The following is an 18963-nucleotide window of genomic DNA, read 5'->3' as shown; positions in this document are numbered from 1 at the left end:
TCAAACAAGGTGGAAGGTGAGGACAGCCGGAAGTTGTCCTCTGACCTCCACACGTGTGTTATGGCATGTGTGCACTCTCACTCTGCACACACACTAAGAGAGAGAAAAAAAATAACAGTTTAACTCCAGGCTTTTCCTGCTCATGGACAGTAGATACCCCTCTCCATAAGGAAGAAGCTGGCCAAGCATCCTTTCTCTTTCTCCCTTGTCTTCTTTAAGACCTAGAAGGGAGGGAACCCCCAGGGGTTCTCAGTGACCCTCAGGGTCTTCTCACACTATTGCACACTTCTTTTGTGTGTGTGGTGTGGATGCGTGTAAATACATGTATGTGTGTGGGTGCATGTGGCCATGTATGTATGTGTGTGTGTGGACGCCAGTGGTTGACACTGGGTGTCTTCCTCTGTTGCTCTCCATCCACCTTTCCTCTGAGACAGAATCTCTCATTGTACCTGGAGCTCTCCATTACTGCTAGACCAGCTAGCCAGTGAGCCCCAGGGATTCCACCCACAAACCTCTAGTGCTGTGTGTGCCACCATGCCTGGCTTTTATGTGGGTGCTGGGGCGCCAGACCCAGGTGCTCAGGCTTGAATGGCAGGCACTTTACTGTGAGCCATCTCCCAGACCCTGAATGCACATTTCTTGACTGAAATGCTGAGCCAAACTCAGATTCATAGGTAGAGCCAGAGTCAAGTCCCACAGAAGCCTGCAGGCCTCCTGGCTGGAACCCACACCAGCATGGGCATCTTACCTCCTGCTCCTCCTTCCGCCTGGCCTCCAGCAGCCTCTGCTGCTCCTCTTGAGCCTGCCTTTGCAGCATTTCTTCATGGAAAGACTTTGGAGGGGGCTTGTTATGCTCACTGAGGAATAACTGCACATGGTAAGCCAGCTCAAATATCATCACCTACGCGCAGAAACAACAAGCACAAGTGATCTGATAGCAGCAACACAGGGCACCAGAGGAGAGATGACACCATAGCAAAGTGACTGGCAACACTCACACTCACCACTATTACTCACTCTGCCTGTACCATGTTTGGAATAAGGGGCATGAGGCGCTCACAGCAGTAAAAGCTTTAAGGGCTCGCTATATGTTATGGCCATGGAGAAATGCTCCTTAGAAAGGTTTTGCTTTTTATTTTTATTTTTTTATTTTTGGAGAAAGAGAGAGAGAATTGGTGCTCCTGGACCTCAGCCACTGACATCGAACTCCAGACGTATGTGTCCCCTAGTAGGCATGTGTGACCTTGTGATTGCCTCAGCTGTGTGCATCTAGCTTACGTAGGATCTGGAGAGTGGAACATGGGTCCTTTGGCTTTGCAGGCAAGTACCTTAACTGCTAAGCCATCTCTCCAGCCCCAGGTTTTGCTTTTTTAATAGATGCATTCAAATTTACTGACATTTTTTGTACGGTAGTCCAATAAAATATCTCTCTGTATAAAAAATCTGCTAAATTATCTAAGACTACATGAAAGGAAAAGCTACCTTCTCAAATGGAAAACTTGTCTATAATGTCCACACAACATGATGAATTCTACTGTAGGTACAGTTGCAAATATGTAAGAGGACATATGAAGTCACTGTAGTTAAGACTACAAATCAGTTCATTTGGTATTCCACCTTTCTCTCAGGAAATAAATAGGAAGAAAGCAAAGCCCTTGCTGGGGGGAGCTGGTGTGTTTTCTGTTACACCAGCTGAAGTTCTTAGTGGATATATTTTGGCTTAGAGTTGAGAAACTCTAAAACCTAAGAGGTACATTCTTCTACAACAAGTGCATCTAAGGAAATCTGGGAAAATTCAGCATTTTCTATTATGTCAAAGAGAAAGCATTTCTAAACCAGAAAGGAGGCAGGAGCAAAGATGTAGGAGGTTTTAGTTTTATTGATTTAATTTACTAGTATTTTCTGAACATATCTGTCTGGTTCAATTTATAGGACTGGATGAAAACAGCCCCATTCCAAACTGGCTCTTCCTGCCAATGCATTCAACCCATGCTACATGCATGGTTCACGGCTGGCCTCAGGCTCTGCTCACATTTCAGAGGCATCTCCTGCACTCTTTACACAAGCGCACACTCTACCATCACCCTCAGAACCTCTGCCACGAGTTTTCTTCCAAGCAGTTAGTGCCACTAACTTAGAGCCCATTCTTTTTGCACCCCTCTGTCACAGTGCAGCCACATACTTTGCTCACTGTGGGTGTCCCAGGTGGACACATGGTGGACAGCCAATAAATATTTGCTGACTGAATTAATGAAAGAATCAACAATTTGGATTTGACTTGTTTTTTAAAAATAGAGCATTAAATACATTTTAGATCACTTTTGTAGAACAGGTAAACAGCTGCTGTACACATTAAAAAATTCAGAAGGCAGTAGAAATGTTTGAGCATGCTGGTTTTGACTGCTTATTCTCAAATAATTAGATGACTCATTATTTTTAGCTAGTTATCAGTGAATGCTACACCACAATGCATTCACAAGATGTGTTAATACTTAATTACAGTCTATTTTACTTGAAAATAAAAACGAAGTTTTCAGAATTGTAGTTTAGACTTTCCATACTTCAGACTTCATGAAAACAAATTTTAGACAAATAAGAGTGATTTACAAGGTACATCCCCACATTTATATACCTTCAAATCTCATTATATGAGGATTTCTGGGGTGAGTACTATTTTTTTAAATCATGGCAAAACATATATAGCATAATACTATTTTAACCCTTCCTTAATATTAAGTGTTTTTCTACTGCTATGACGTCACCTCTGTCACCCATCTCCAGAATGTTTCAGCTTTCTAAACTGAAGCTCTGTCCCACCTTAATCCTGGCAACCACATTCCACACTCTGCCTCTACAAGTTTGACGGCACTGAGTCTAATAGAAACAGAGTCATCAGTATGTCTTACTCTGACCAGCTTATTTCACCTATTGTAATATTCTTGCGGCCGATTCATGTTGTAGTACATGTCAGAATTTCCTTCCTTTTTAAGGCTGTGGTACGTTCCCTTGTGTTTTGATCTCCTGGACTAGTGAGATTCTATCTTGTGATGCTGGCACTGACAGCCATCTTTAGTTTCCCAGTGAAACAATGGACACTCTATAAGAGTGCTGTGTCACTAAGCTATCACACTCAGTAGGTCAGGTATACTTGACGCATTTTACTTATGTAAGTTTATCACTGTAGGCTGAGGAACATCTAAATATGAGTATTTATACTGACTATTTGTAATAGCCCCAAACTGGAAGGAACTTAACTGGCCTTCAACTAGTTCATGGTTAAACAAACTATGGTACATTCATAGCACTGGATACTACCCAACAATAAAAAGTAACAACTATTGCCAGGTGTGGTGGCGCACTCCTTTAATCCCAACACCAGGAGGCAGAGGTAGGAAGATCACTATGAGTTCAAGGCCATCCTGAGACTACATAGAGAATTCCAGGTCAGCCTGGGCTACAGTGAGACCCTACCTCAACCCCTCCCCCCCAAAAAAGTAACAACTATTGGTACAACCTACATAACTTCAGAGAACTATGCTGAGTGAAAAAGGCTAATCTCACATACTGTATATAATGTCTTTGAAATGGAGAAATTATAGTAATTATATAGAATTATATAGAAATTATAGTAATGACAAACAGATTAGTGATTGCCAGGTGTAAAGCTGGGGAAAGAGAGGAGAGGCTAAAGTCATAGTGTAAGGACCCTTGTGGAGATGGAATTAAGTATGTATTTTGACTATATCACTGTCTTTGGCATCATAGTTATGATATTTGAGTACTGCAAAATATTATTTCTGGGGCAAACTGAGGAAAGAGTATATGGAATATTTCTGCATAATTTCTGAGGATTGCTATAAAGCTATAATTATCTCAAAATAGTTTACCTAAGGTAAACAAAGAATTTAAATTATGAGTCATGAATCCAAGAAGACAGAGGATTTCTGCAGTTCAATTTTCAATATAACTCCATGTTAGGATTAGAATGGTTGCCTATATCTGAGAGTGTTAGAATGCTTCCCAAGGCCCAGAGCTAGATCTAGGAGGTTCTGCAATCACTTTCTCAGCTTCACCAATCTTACAAAAGTTCTTGGAAACAGTAACTTCAGTGGACAAAATTTGCACTGCCAAACGTACTTCACCAATTCTAGTGTGACTACCAGACCACAGACCAATGGTGGAAAGCTGCCCAGTTACTTAGGCTATCTCTGTATATGTATGACAGAGGCCTGAAACAGACAGAAGGCCTAGGGCTAATCCTCATTCAACTCTCCTTAGTTTTTACATGAAAGGGGACAGTTCAGCAAGAGCCCCATGGGTGGAATGTCTCGCAAAGGTCTCTGTGTTAAAGACTTACTCCCCAGGTTAGTGTTACTGAGAAGTGGTGGAACTTTTACGAGGTGGGGCTTGCTGGTTATTGAGGGAGAAAATGGGATCTCAACCCTCTTGTCTTCCACTCTTTCACTTCTGAGCCATTAGGTGAGGTGAGTGGATTTTACCCCCAAGCAATACTTATTTCTACTGTGATGTACTACCTGGCCACATGCCCAAAGCAACAGGGCAAACTGGTTATGATCTGAACCCTCCAAAACTGTGATAACTTAGCCATTTCTCTCTCTCTCTCTCTCTCTTTTTTTTTATAATATGGAATGCTTCATGAAGTTGCATGTCATCCTTGCACAGGGACCATGCTAATCTCTCTGTATTGTTCCAATTTTAGTGTATGTGCTGCTGAAGCAAGCACTTAGCCACCTCTTTATAGGCAGATTTATCCATGTACTTGTTACATTGACAGGAAGCTGACTAGCACTAAGCATAAACAATGAGTGATTTTAGAATATACCTGAAGGGGACTGGCCTATCCAGAGGAAAACCCAGTAGTATTTTGTCCCCAGGAGTCACCCAGGGTTGCACTCACCAATGGATAATTCATACGCAGACCCTGATGTTCAAAGATTAAAATAAGCATTAGCAATGGACTCTGGAAACCCAGGCACAGAAGACACACTGATGGAGTGCAGCATGTCACTCACTATGGGTTAAGGAACATGATGATTTTAGCTGATGTGCAAAGGGACCAGGTGATAAAGTTTGGCCAGAAATCACTTTTGTGCATTTTCTATCAGAAAAGTTTATATTAAAATGTAGTCATGATGCCACATCCAGAATACGCAAAACATATAGCCAAGTTTATATTAGCTGCCGTTATAAAAATCCTTAAGCATTAGCAGAAATCTTTACACTCTATGTTTTATAGCTCATAAATCCTACATGTTAAATAAATTTAAATAACAAAGTCCTCCTTTGAGATGACAACAACAAAAACTTGGATTTGAGGCATAATGGTAAAGCCGTAAGTCAAAGAAAAGGTAGGCTAGTGAGCATGCTGGAGATCTCCATTAGCCTCTCAGAACTTCAGCTTATCAAGTCTTACCTCCCCACAGTGTTTTTTGGCCAATTCCTCTAGGCGGGATTTTAGCAAATTAACACTTTCATTTGATAGACCTTTAGCATTCTCTAACTCTATTTCAGGAACTCTGAAAAAAATAAAACAAGCACAAAAAGGAGTTACTTGAAACAGAACAGACACTTAACAATTATGTTTTCTAAGTTCCCAGCATTTCTGTGGTCCCAAGGATTCTATTCAGACCTCCTAGGTGAAGTCTCTACACAATAAGGACTCCAATATCCTAAAAACTCAGCAGAGAGTTGCCTACACCCTGTGGAGAAAAGGGCAGCCAGTCTCCAGTCAGAGCTGCTAAAAGCCTGCTTCCTTGGGAGACGCTCTCCCTGTGATTTGGCTTGACTGGTCATCTCCCAGCTCCCCTGTATCTGATAGAAGTTTTATCATTTGTAAAATTTCTCAGAATCAGTTATTTTTTTTTTCCCATTTTTGTAAAACAGCAATGAGTTTATTTCACTGAGTTACAGAGCCCAGGTAACATGAGGTAGTTCCTGGAGGTTTAGAATCGTCTTCACGCCTCTCCCCATCCCCAAACAAATAAGCAAACAGCAGCCAGCCACCTAAGTCAGAAAGGTTCATCTGGCAGCAGTTTATAGTGGCATATGTCACAATCAGTTATTATTTATTGCCTCTGATTTGTTCCTGATCCCTAACTCTAAGGTTTCTTTAAAGAAAAAATAGTAAAAGTGATTTCCACTCTGAGTCTTACTAGTAATTTAACAATGTGCTCCCCTGCATGGTAATGCCAGTTAATCTGGCCCTGACATCTCAGTGGTCAGAGGTCAAGTGTTTTGTACTCCTTGCGAGTTCTGGAGCATGAAGCAGAACCAGAACGCAGGGTGAGGAGGAGCTGTGGTGATCCATCTTCTATTCTCCCAGCATGCTGTGTGTAAACACAAAGACATGCTCAGGGGCTCAGGTATAAATCTAGATAGGAACACTGTACACACCTGCCTATTCCAAGGACACTTAATGCATACTCTTCTTCATCTCTCAGAGCTCTTCTAAGCAAACATGTTCAACTCAGGTAAACTACACAATCAGCCTTAGGGTTTCCTTTTATCCCCAACCAATAAATACTGATTAACAGCTCTCTGGGATTAAATAGGATTTATTTAATTTTACTGATGAGAACATGATTTGTCACTTCCTAACAAGCACTTCTGTGTGATTCATAGCATTTTACCTCAGTGAAGCCTCAACCATTCATCTGTTTATGCTGTGGGTAGGCTGTTATAGTCATTATCTGCTGAACAGGAAGAAATCTAGGAGATGGCAGTTTCTATAAGAAAAAGTATAGAAATGCCAAACACCCTTTAGTCCATGTTCAGGCCATCTCACTCAGGATTCTCCCTCACACATTGGCATCAAGGACTACTTTGTATAAAGGAACATTCTCTTGTATTACATTATCTCAAAAGGGCAGGAATAGGGCTGGGTGTGGTGGTACACACCTTTACTCCCAGCATTTTTGAGGCAGAGGTAAGAGGATGGCTGCTGTGAGTTCGAGGCCACCCTGAAACTACACAGTGAACCAAAAAGGGGCAGGGGGACAGGAATAGGCCTTTAAATCAAGCTTTACAAAATTATTATGTTTTCTAAAATTTATTTTTATTTATTCATTTGAGAGTGACAGAGAGAGAAAGAAAAGAGGCAGAGAGAGACAATGGGCACGCTAGGGCTTCCAGCCACTGCAAACAAACTCCAGACACATGCACCCCCTTGTGCATCTGGCTAACGTGGGTCCTGGGGAATTGGGCCTCAAACCAGGGTCCTTAGGCTTCACAGGCAAGAGCTTAACCCCTAAGCCATCTTCCCAGCCCTGTTTTTTTTTTTTTTTTTTTTTTTTTTTTTTGTTGTTGTTGTTTTGTTTTTAAGGTAGGTTCTCACTCTAGCTCAGGCTGACCTGGAATTCACTATTAGTTTCAGGGTGGCCTCGAATTCATGGTGATCCTCCTACCTCTGCCTCCCAAGTGCTGGGATTAAAGGTATGCACCACCACGCCCGACACAAAATTATATTTTAGCTTAGCACTGTTAATAAAATTGTGACACAGCTCTAATACTAAGTAAATTATAACTACAGTTTTATGTCTTGACCATATGATGAATAATTTTGTGTAGCTGACATGATTACTTTGAAACTTTTTATAGGCATTTCCATGTTGATTTAAAAAAAAAAATCACCCCATAATTTGTTTGCTTGTTTGGAGGAAGGATCTAACTCTAGCTTGGGCTGACCTGGAACTTACTCTGTAGCCTCAGGCTATCCTCAAACTTTCATACCTCAGCCTCCCAAATACTGGGACTCAAGGTATGTATCACTAGGCCTGGTGAAAAGTCACCCAATTTATTTATATATACATACATACATACATATATATGTTTTTTTCGAGGTAGGGTCTCACTCTAGCTCAGGCTGACCTGGAATCCACTATGTAGTCTCAGGGTGGCCTTGAACTCACAGTGATCCTCCTTTCTCTGCCTTCCAAGTGCAGGGATTAAAGGCATGTGCCACCATGCCTGGCAATTTTTATCAGAAGAATACACAAAAACTTATTGGAACAGTTATCTAGTGTGGTGGCTTTCAACCAGGTGAATTTTGCCTAGCCATGAGACTATCCATGTCTGGAGGCTAAAGTCATAGCGTGGAGATCCAACAGACACAAGTCAGGGATTCTCTTAAAGTTCCCACCATGCACAGGACAGCCCTCCTAACAAAGAATTTTCCTGCCCAAAATGTCAGTATTACTAGACTCAGAACTGCTGCTCTAGTATTCTTTTGTGGAGCTGGGTCTTGCTACATAGTCCAGGCTGGTCTTGAACTCACTGAGCCTCTCATGCTGAGATTATAGGCATGAACCACCCACCTGGTTCCAACTACCTTATTTTCAGTAATATTGCTAATATCTTGAGTGCTTGAGTCTATGGTATAATAAAAAATACCCTTGATTGTTGGCCCTAGTTCCTAGCACAGAGCCCCTATACTAGGAATAAGAAATACCAATCCTAACTCAGACCTCTGAGGAGAAGCATGGGGCTGGAGATGGAGTTCAATCAGGCAATGATTTAGTTAAGCAGTCATTTTTATACAATGAAGCCGTCCTGAACTCCTAAGCCACAGGGCTCAGGGATGCCCTGAGTTGATAGACTCAGGAAGGTGCTGGAGGACAGCAGCCATGCCTCTCCCCTATTCTTTGTCCTATGAAACCCTCTTATTTGGCTATCCCAGAATCATATTCTTTATGTATTTTTCCTGAATTCTGTAGGCTATAAAAATATCGAATTATTAAAATAATTATTAAGCAAATAATTACTAAGCCTAAGGAGGTTGTCGGAACTCCAAACTTTATAATGTCCAAAGCACAGTGATTTGAACTTGGTATCTGAAGTTGTAGTTCCCTTCTCATAAGTGGGACAAAATACCTAGCCAAAAGCAGCTGATAGGAACAAAGTTTTTATTTTGGCTGACAGTCTTGAGGGGAAGCTTCATGATGGCAGGGAAAGCATGGCATGAGCAGAGGCTGGACTTCGTACCGGCCACAGCAAGTGGAAAACAGTAGCAGGAAAGTGAACTGACTTCTGGCAAGGGGGAGCGGGCTCCAGTCCCAACAAAGCCCACCCCAACAACACACCTCCTCTGGCAAGGCTCTACCTCCTAAACTGCCATTACCTGGGGACCAGGCATTCAAAACAAATGAGCTTATGGTGAACATGTGATTCAAACCACCATAGAAGTAGAAGAAACCTTGTGGAAATGAGCCCTTAACCTAAAGTTCTGAGCTACCTGTAGGCAGTTAGCATCAGCAAAGACACTAAGACTGCATGTCAGGAAACAGCAAACAAAATTGAGAGACACTGTCCCAGTTTTCTTTCATAAACATAATTATTCTCTCATACATTAATCTTTTACATACCTATTATGTATACTTCCAAAACAGCACTGGTAGCAAGTTTCTGACTTCATGAAGGTATTTTGACCTGACTTTTCATATCCTTCACCTCATAGGACAACAAATTCCATTAATTTACTGTCCACTGTGGAAAGCACTGCCACCTTTTCTTTAGTGTGTGTGGATGATATGTGTGTGTTCATGCATGTGCATGCCAAGGCACACTTATGCCACAACATGCAAGTGGAAGTCAGAGGACAGCATCCGGGTTTCAGTGCTTGCCTTCCACTTTGTTTGAGGCAGGATCTCATTGTTTGCCACCCCTTTCAGCACACTCCCAGGAAATTCCTCCAGTTTTCACATGGGGTCTGGGATTCTGAACTCTTACTCACGCTTACACTGCAAGTGCTTACCCACTGGGCCATCTCCAGCCCAGCCCTCCAGCCCCAGCCCAGTTACTTTTATTTGCCATTTTTCTCCTTTAAAAACCTTTACTATTCCTCTTACAATTAGCTCAATCTTATTAACATCTACCAATCTGTCTGTCCAGTGGAAGGTCTGGAGAAAGTTTACATGGAACATATATATGATGCCTCCAAAATCGACCACTGAGTCATGACAGCTTTTGCTCTAGTCAGTGATTCTCAACCAATGGTGATGCCACCTTCAGGGGAAGTTTGGAAAGACTTGAAATTTTGGTTACCTCAGTGACTGGGAACATACCTGGCATTACTGGGGATGGACTGGGATGCTAAGGGCCTTGCTGCCTCAGACAGACTGGCAGCACCCACTGAGGAGCAGAGACTTGAATTACTCGTTCTTTCTAGGCAGAAAGTCATGACAGAAGACTACCTAGTTTCTAATGCCAACCATACTTTAAAACTCTGTACATGGTGCTTTAAATACTTGCTGCACCTTTATCTTTTTCTTCTAGATTTTTCTTCTTCCTAGTTTATGAAGAATTAAATAAACATGAATGCATCAGAAGAAGCAAATGGGCAGTCAGAGTAGATGTCAGTATCTGTTGTGAATATTCTATAGCTAAGCATGCTTAAAACAGGTTTCATGAAAATGTCTAGTTGATAGCTTTGTTGAAATACAGGTAACAGAAAATGAAATTTTACTTGGAATGTGGGGAATAAAGGAATAAAGGAAATACTCTAAAACTATTTTCTTTTGTTATTTATATATTGTCTGTGTGTATATATGTGTGCACATGTCAAGATGTGTGTACTGGAGGTCTAAGGATTGCTTCAGACAGGGTCTTTCTTATTGTTTACTTTGGCAAATGCCAGAATAGCTGGCCTGCAAACTTTTGGGTTGAGATTCACTTATCTTCACCTTCTATTGCCATAGGTATGTTGGGATTACAGGAGTGTTTACGTCTGCATCTGGCTGTACATAGGTTCTGGAAATACTAACTTGGGTCATCGGGCTGATGCAAAAAGTTTTATCCACTGAGCTATCCCCCCAGCTCAAGAAAATACTTTTAATTGTAATGTTTCTATGTTGTCAAAACAGAAAAACAAAATCACATCAAAACTATTTATAAAGGTACTCACACATCTGGGTAGGTTGGTGGGCATTTAACTCTCAAATCCACTTTCACATATACTTCTTCACCAGTCAGGCCCTGAGGGTACAGAACTAAATTGATTTCAGGGGACTCTTTGACCTGAAGAGAAAAATAACATTTGTTTTTTCCACAGAGGCAATCTTAATGAGAAAGATAATGATCACCTTAGTTCAACAGTTCTACTTCCAAAATATCATGTATAATTACACTTTACATAGGTGTTGGGTCATATTTTCAAAAACATGGTTTAAAAATAAAACCAGTGCCAGCGGAAATATATTTTCCTTTTCAAAGTTATCATAAGATTGAATCAAAATGTTCCACCTTGCTTCCCCTCATCAAGATGCTACCATGGACTATTAACTATGTGCAGAGCAGCAGCCAGAGGCTGGAAGAACACAGATGATTTGGATGGCCCGACCCAACCAGCAGGCACAAACTAGAAGACAAATGAGTAATTTCAAATGGTAGTAAAAGCTATTAAGAAAATAAGGCACAGTGGTGGGATAAAGTGGTGGGGTGAAGCTACCTGAACAGGTAGGGAAGGAAGGACCTCTGGTGAGCAGGGGACAAAGACTGAGTATCTCTTCCTCACGATGCTTGGGACTAGATGTGTTTCACATTCCACAGGTTAGATTTTGGAATATTTGCAGACTTTTAAAAGCTTAGAGTTTTTGGAATATTTTAGAATCCAGATTTTTCAGATTAAAGATGCCTGACCTGTATTTAAGATTTTTCAGGGCTGGAGAGATAGCTTAGTGGTTAAGCGCTTGCCTGTGAAGCCTAAGGACCCCGCGGTTCAAGGCTCAATAACCCAGGACCCAAGTTAGCCAGATGCACAAGGGGGCGCACACGTCTGGAGTTCGTTTGCAGTGGCTGGAGGCCCTGGTGTGCCCGTTCTCTCTCTCTCTCTCTCTCTCTCTCTCTCTCTCTCTCTCTTTGTCTCTCTGCCTCTTTCTCTCTGTGTCTCTTGCTCTCAAATAAATAAATAAAAATAAACAAAAAATTTAAATATTTTTCATACTGAAATATTAACAAGGGAAAATATTTGACAGATAGTTTTTCTAAACTGCATATGCTTTTTAAATCAGCTGCTCTTCATCAACCAACCAAATACTCTGTTGTTCTCTTATTTATTGATATATAGTTTCCAAAAAGGACTTGAAACAGCATGCTGCATCTTTAACTAAGAGAGGGGAGAGGGAAGACTACTGTACCTTCTATGGCACGATCACTTTTCCAACTCTGCCAGGTCAGTGGCATCCCCATTGTACCCAACAGTTCATGCTGACAGAATTTAAGATCCTCACCACAGATACATGGTGACAGCCTAAAATTCAAACCCAGCTTTGACTCCAAAACCTGCATTTCTTTTACAAGCCAGTCTTTTCCTGATGCCAACCCTGAGTTCATGGAACTACACCCTTTCTCCCTCTCTTGGAACATCCAGGCAGCTAGGACAAAAGAAGTATGAACACATAGGAAAGCCTAACAAATTTCTTTATTACGGACAAGAAATTAATCAGCAACACTGATTTCCACACGAGTTTATAACATAAGCATTCTATATGCACATTAAATCATATTATGAGCCATGTCCACCTTTACTATGTGTACAACATATGTGAGACTGGCTTTATGTGCTTTATAACCATCACTGACAAAAGCTGTAGGTCTTCTGTGAAGCATAATTTTGTGAATGAGGTCTTGGGGAGGGGTTAGTATTCTTGGCCTACATGACCTTATATCTACTCATTTCCCCATCACTCATATCATTACTCTCTCACAGTTGTTGAGGGATGACTCTACACCAGGCACTGTGCTTAGCACATGCAGTGGGAGTACATATGTGACCGTAGCTCTTGCAGAACTCCTGTCATAAACACATAAGCGCATTCTTGGAAAGTTCCGTGGAAGACATGATGTGGGGCTGCAGGTGAAGAATGACTAGGGTGGACACAAGCCAAGCACACTTTAATGTGGCCACTGAGCACTGAGGCGAGGTTGCAGCATTTAAGCAGAGACTGGGCAGTCTGAGCACTTGGTAAGGAAAGCATACATAATGCAATCCAATCTGGAAGTGAGTAAGAGATGGGCACATCCCACACACCAAATGATGGCCAGTATGTACAGGACATAAGTGGGAAGGGGGACCAAAGAAAGCAGTGTGACAGGAAATGGATGGACACAGAACTGTGTCAGCCAAGTAACATATTTGGCAGGATTTAAGGATGGGACTGATATGATTAGCATGTATTTCAAAAGATCAATTAGGGCCCTGGGTAGAAAAGGAATGGGGGAAGAGTAAGAGTACAGTCAAAAAGTATTCCAGGGATATAGCTCAGTGGTCAAGTGCTTGCTTGGGATGTGATAGGCCCTGGATTCATACTCCAGCACTACAAACAAGAAAATGATTATAATAATCCATCCAGTGGTGGGGCTCAAAGAGAGAGGAAGGGAGAAAAGGAGGGAGGGAAATAAAAGTGGATTTAAGATTAAATTGATAGAAAGCCAGGCTCATGCCTTTAATCCCAGGACTTGGGAGGCAGAGGTTGGACTGCCATGAGTTCAAGGCCACCCTGAGACTACACAGTGAATTCCAGATCAGCCTGGGCTTGAGTGAGACCCTACCTCAAAAAACAAAACAAACAAACAGAAAAAACAAGCAAACCAAAAAAGAAAAGACATTGCTGAGGCAGAGGTAGAAGGATCACAGTGAGTTTGAGGCCATCCTGAGACTATAGAGTGAATTTGTTGTCAGCCTGAGCTAGTGAGACCCGCCATATACCACCCGTGGCTTGACACTGAAGGTGCTTCAGCGTGCATGTTCTCATTGACTCCTGGAGATGATGTTCATTCTAACTGGATGTCTGGTTCATATAAATGGGCCTGAATTACAAGTATAAGTCCCTTCCTTCCTCCTCCCCCCTTTTTTTCCATTTTGGTCTTTAAAAAAAAAAACTTATTTATTTATTACAGAGAGGAGAGAGAGACAGAGATAAAGAGATAGAGAGAATGGGCATGCCAGGGCCTCTAGCCACTGCAAACTCTCAGACGCATGTGCCACCATGTGCATCTGACTTACATGAGTTCTGGGGAGTCAAACCTGGGTCCTTAGACTTTGAGGCAAATGCATGAACCACTAAGCCACTTCTCTAGTCCCCCTTCCTTTTTTTTCTTCCCTTTTCCACCCAAGAGGCTTCCTCCCCAGAGAGAAACTGTTCCCTGTGTGAGGGAGAGTTTCTGGGTCTCCTCTTCACCTTCCCAGCCTGGGAGAGAATTTCTTTTGGCTTGGGCACTTTCCCCATTTGCTTTCCTATTGAAACTCTCCCTAAAATAAATCTTACAATGTATCCTTCTCTGAGCTTATGTTTTCAAATCTTTTTAAATTTTCACTTCTTTATTTTCATGGAGACAGAGAGAGAAAGGGGGGGGGAGGGAGCGAGGAAGGATGGGCGTGTCACTGCAAACTCCAGATGCATGCACCACTTTGTACATCTGGCTTTATGTGGGTCCTGGGAAGTCAAACCCAGGTCATTAGGCTTTGCAGACAAGTGCCTTAACCACTAAGCTATCTCTCCAGCCCTGCTTTCAAATCTTTGCTAATGTGGATAAAAACTCAAGACTTGAGATCTACTGGCATCAACAAATATATATATATATTTTCCTGGAATACTTGGAACATAGAAATACTAAGTAATGGGTAACCAGAACTTTTTGAAATCACTCAAAGAGAGACAATTCAGGGTGCATCACTTGTAAAATACACAAGATTCTATACTGTCTTGAAGTCTGAAAATGCAAGTAACATGAAACTAGCATAACAGGAAGTCCTGGGCATTCACAGTGCCAGACTGCAACACCCACGTAACACAATATGATTCTCAGGTGAGCAAGACTTTCAAATTCTTCCAGCTCACAAAAGGCCCTGCCTGACCCCTTACCCACAGTGGGCCAGTCATATGGGGCCAATGGGTAGGGCAGTCCAGGAAGAAAACAAGAATTTTACTACAGAACTCTCTCTCACTTGAATGACCCACACACAGACTTAACCTTGCTGACCTGTGGTGCTACCATTACAAACTGTAATCCAAGGGAAGGAAGGAAGGTCAATCACCCATATACACATGTGTGTGTGTATGTACATAAGTGCATGCATGCATGCAAGCACACATACATACATACATACAACCAGTATCTCACACATATCCCTGTGATTTGGGGGTGTTTATTTTTTTATTTTTTTTTTAAATTTTTATTTATTTATTTATTTGAGAGAGAAAGACAGATAGAGGGAGAGAGAGAGAATGGGCGTACCAGGGCTTCCAGCCTCTGCAAACGAACTCCAGACGCGTGCGCCCCCTTGTGCATCTGGCTAACGTGGGACCTGGGGAACCGAGCCTCGAACCAGGGTCCTTAGGCTTCACAGGCAAGCACTTAACCGCTAAGCCATCTCTCCAGCCCAAGGGGGAGGGGGAGTGTTTATTTTTGATGGACTTGGATTATAAATTCTTTCCTTCTTTCTTTTCAGTTTTACTGTCCTTGCTTTTTCCTTTTTTTTTAAAAAAAAAGTGTTGTTTTTTTTTTTGTTTATTTTTGAGAGAGAGAATGGACACACCAGGGCCTCCACCCACTGTAAACGAACTCCAGGTGCATGTGCCACCTTGTGCATCTGGCTTACATGAGTCCTGGGGAATTGAAGCTGGATCCTTAGGTTTTGCAGGCAAGTGCCTTAACAGCTAAGCCACCTCTCCAGCCCTGCTTTTTCTTTTTTTGTACAATTTTTATTTATTTGCAAGGAGAGGAGAGAGGGGGGGGGGGGAATGGTTTCACCAAGGTCTCCAGCAACTGTATACAAACTCCAGATGCATGTGCCACTTTGTGCATCTGGCTTCACGTGGGTACTGGGAAATCAAACCCAGGCCATCAGGCTTTGCAAGTAAGCACTTTAACTGCTGAGCCATCTCTCTAGTACCCTGTCTTTGCTTTTGCAGTTCCTTTGTCCTCTCTCACCAATGATGTTGTTGTTCTTGTTTTTTAGTTTTCTTTATTTACTTTTATTTATTTATTAGAGACAGAGAGAGGGAGAGAAAGATAATGGGCGTGCCAGGGTCTCTAGCCACTGCAAACAAACTCCAGATGTGTGCACCACCTTGTGCATCTGTCTTATGTGGGACCTGGAGAATTGAACCTGGGTCCTTAGGCTTCGCAGGCAAGCACCTTAACTGCTAAGCCATCTCTCAAGCCCTGTTATTCTTCTTTATGGATGTCAATGTCGTAGTAGTTTAGCCATTCTATTTTTTTTTTCTTTATGTTGCTGTGTTTTCTATTTCTTCAGACGGTGTTCTCTTCTAACTCTCCCAAGGGGAAAGAACGATCATCGATGGCGATGGGCAGTTCACACAACGACGCCCAGCACCAGTTTCCCACTCAGGAGAGAACACTGTACTTCCTCTTCGTGGTTTCTGGTACTCTACACGGTCAGAGGAACTTCTCTAGTAAGGAACTATAGAAATGATCCCTGAAAGTACAGTCTTGGTTTAGGCATTCTAATTGCATAGTGGGTATGATGGTTAAGTTCTGTTGTCAACTTGATTGGGTTAGGAATCCACAGACATTCCTCTTGGTTGGGTCTTTGAGGTTGCTTCCAGGAAGAAGGAAGTCTTTCTCTCTAGAGTAAGACCTTCCTCCAGAGCGGGTGGCCCTCCTGGTGGTGGGCTATATGTAAGGAAGCTTTTAGACAACACGGTCCATTTTTTTCCGCCTGGCTGCCTGTGTGTGCTACTTGCTGGTGAGTGCCTTCACTTGTATGTGCATCTATTCTGTTGAGCTATCCTTCATGGGCATTGGAATCAAGTTTCCTCAGCCTGCCAAAGAGGACTGAATACCAGCAGCTCTCCAGGAAGCCTTCAGACCTTCAGTGCTGGATGGGGACTGCGGGGGCATCCAGCTACATGGACTGAGAAGCTACCAGGATCATTGACTCTCAGACCTTAAAACAACTATTGTTGGGGCTGGAGAGATGGCTTAGCGGTTAAGCACTTGCCTGTGAAGCCTAAGGACCCCGGTTCGAGGCTCGGTTCCCCAGGTCCCACGTTAGCCAGATGCACAAGGGGGCGCACGCGTCTGGGGTTCTTTTGCAGTGGCTGGAAGCCCTGGCGTGCCCATTCTCTCTTTCTCCCTCTATCTGTCTTTCTCTCTGTGTCTGTCGCTCTCAAATAAAAAAAAAAAAATTATAAAAAAAAACAACTATTGTTGGAACTGCTATCAACTAATTCAACAAATTCCCTTTAAAAAATATTACTGGGGCTGGAGAGATGGCTTAGTGGTTGAGGCATTTGCCTACAAAGCCAAAGGACCCAGATTTGACTACCCAGGACCCATGTAAGCCAGATGTACAAGGTGGTGCATGCATCTGGAGTTTGTTTGCAGTGGCTGGAGGTCCTAGCACACCCATTCTTCCTCTCTCTCTATCTGCCTATTTCTATATCCCTCTCAAATAAATAAACTTTAATAATGTTATTTATTTATTTGAGACAGGAAGAAGGAGGGAGGGAGAGAAAGAGAGTGTGTGTGAGAGAATTCACTCTATTGGTTTTGTTCCTCTAGAGAATTCTGACTAGTACATTAATACCTGAGATTGTACGCATTAATCATTAAGCTGCACTATTTGAAACCTCTAACCCATATCCTTATCTCATTCAGACCTCCTCTCCTTCCCCTTCACTACTCCCCACTCAATATTCTTACCCTTTGCTTTAAAAAGGAAATCCATAACCACACCATTTTCAACCAATACCCTATTGACAGACTCTTAATTCAAAGGGAAGAGAATGACAACACAAAGGTTATCCTACAGCTGAGCAAAACCAGAGCTACTGGGATGGAGAGATGTCCCAGTGGTTAAAGGTGCTTGCATGCAAAGCCTACAACCCAGCTTTGATTCTCTGGTACTCATGTAAAGTGTTCATGCAACTGGAGTTCATTTTCAGTGGCTGGAGGCCCTGGCGTGCCCATCATATTCTCTTTCTCTCACACATTAAAAAAAGAAGAAGAAGAAAGCAACTATATTCAATATAATAGCTGGGCATGGTGGCATATGCCTTTTGTTCCAGCACTCTGGAGGCAGAGATAGGAGGATCACTGTGAGTTCGAGGCCACCCTGAGACTACATAGTGAATTCCAGGTCAGCCTGGGCTAGAGTGAAACTCTACCTCGAAAAAAACAAAACAAGACAAAACAACAACAACAAAAATAAAATATAGTCAATATAATGTATATAGTAAAATTAAATGGAAAATAAGACATGTATTTTTTCTTTTAAGATGTCAACAAGACAGTCTCCAAAGTGAGGAAAAAGTCATAAATAATGGAGGAAAAAATTCAGCAAGGAAACTGAAATACTGAAAAAGGATCAAACAGATATTATGGAATAAAAGCAATGATCAATTAAACAAGAACCACATCAGAAGGTAATACCAAGAGACAAGCTACTATGAAAAAAATTCAGGGATGGAAAACAAAGTCAAGACAATAATACAACCTAAAGAACATGACCAATATTCCAAGAATTCTTGGATAAATTCGAGAGACCAAACCTCAGACTACAAGGAGCAAAAGGAGCTGAGATAACGACAAACTGCAGACTGACTGACTGTTGAATGCAATCACAAGAAAGATTCCCCAAACCTAGAGCAAGACGTTGACATCCAACATAAGAGGCATACAGAACTCCAAAGAACATGACCATTACATTGAGGGACTGCAAGAAATAGGCAGAAACAATAAAAGGACAGGGTCAGGCCACAGACTTTAGTAAACAAAAGAAATCTCACTCCTGGCCCCTTCATGCCATTCTGCTAGGAGGTACATCACAGGGCTTCTGACCCGAAAAGGGGAACCAGTTAGAGTGGTGGGTCAATAAAAGTACCAAAACAGGATGAGCTAACGAGAGGGAGGGGAGGGCCCTGGCTCTCTGTAAAAATCTTAAACCAGCTGGGTGTGGTGGTGCATGCCTTTAATCCCAGAACT

At 42.1% G+C, this 18963-nt stretch overlaps 1 protein-coding gene, 1 non-coding gene and 1 pseudogene across 2 annotated transcripts in view; all 3 read right to left on the bottom strand.

The window, feature by feature from the left end:
- Eif2ak4 (eukaryotic translation initiation factor 2 alpha kinase 4) overlaps positions 1–18963 on the bottom strand; it is a 112266-nt gene that overhangs the window by 85493 nt on the left and 7810 nt on the right. The window contains exons 2-4 of the mRNA XM_004660772.2: positions 10919–11031; positions 5435–5537; positions 749–901 (exon numbers count right to left, since the gene is read on the bottom strand). Of these exons, the coding sequence (XP_004660829.2) occupies positions 749–901; positions 5435–5537; positions 10919–11031 (369 nt within the window). The remainder of the gene's footprint in view (positions 1–748; positions 902–5434; positions 5538–10918; positions 11032–18963) is intronic.
- On the bottom strand, positions 4639–4744 carry LOC123463106. The gene has a single exon (XR_006638718.1). It is a non-coding gene; the product is annotated as a U6 spliceosomal RNA (small nuclear RNA).
- On the bottom strand, positions 16267–16469 carry LOC123463013 (annotated as a pseudogene).

The sequence above is a fragment of the Jaculus jaculus genome, chromosome 8 (assembly GCF_020740685.1).
Source record: "Jaculus jaculus isolate mJacJac1 chromosome 8, mJacJac1.mat.Y.cur, whole genome shotgun sequence".
NCBI lineage: Eukaryota > Metazoa > Chordata > Mammalia > Rodentia > Dipodidae > Jaculus > Jaculus jaculus.
This window is presented reverse-complemented; position numbering and strand designations above follow the sequence as displayed.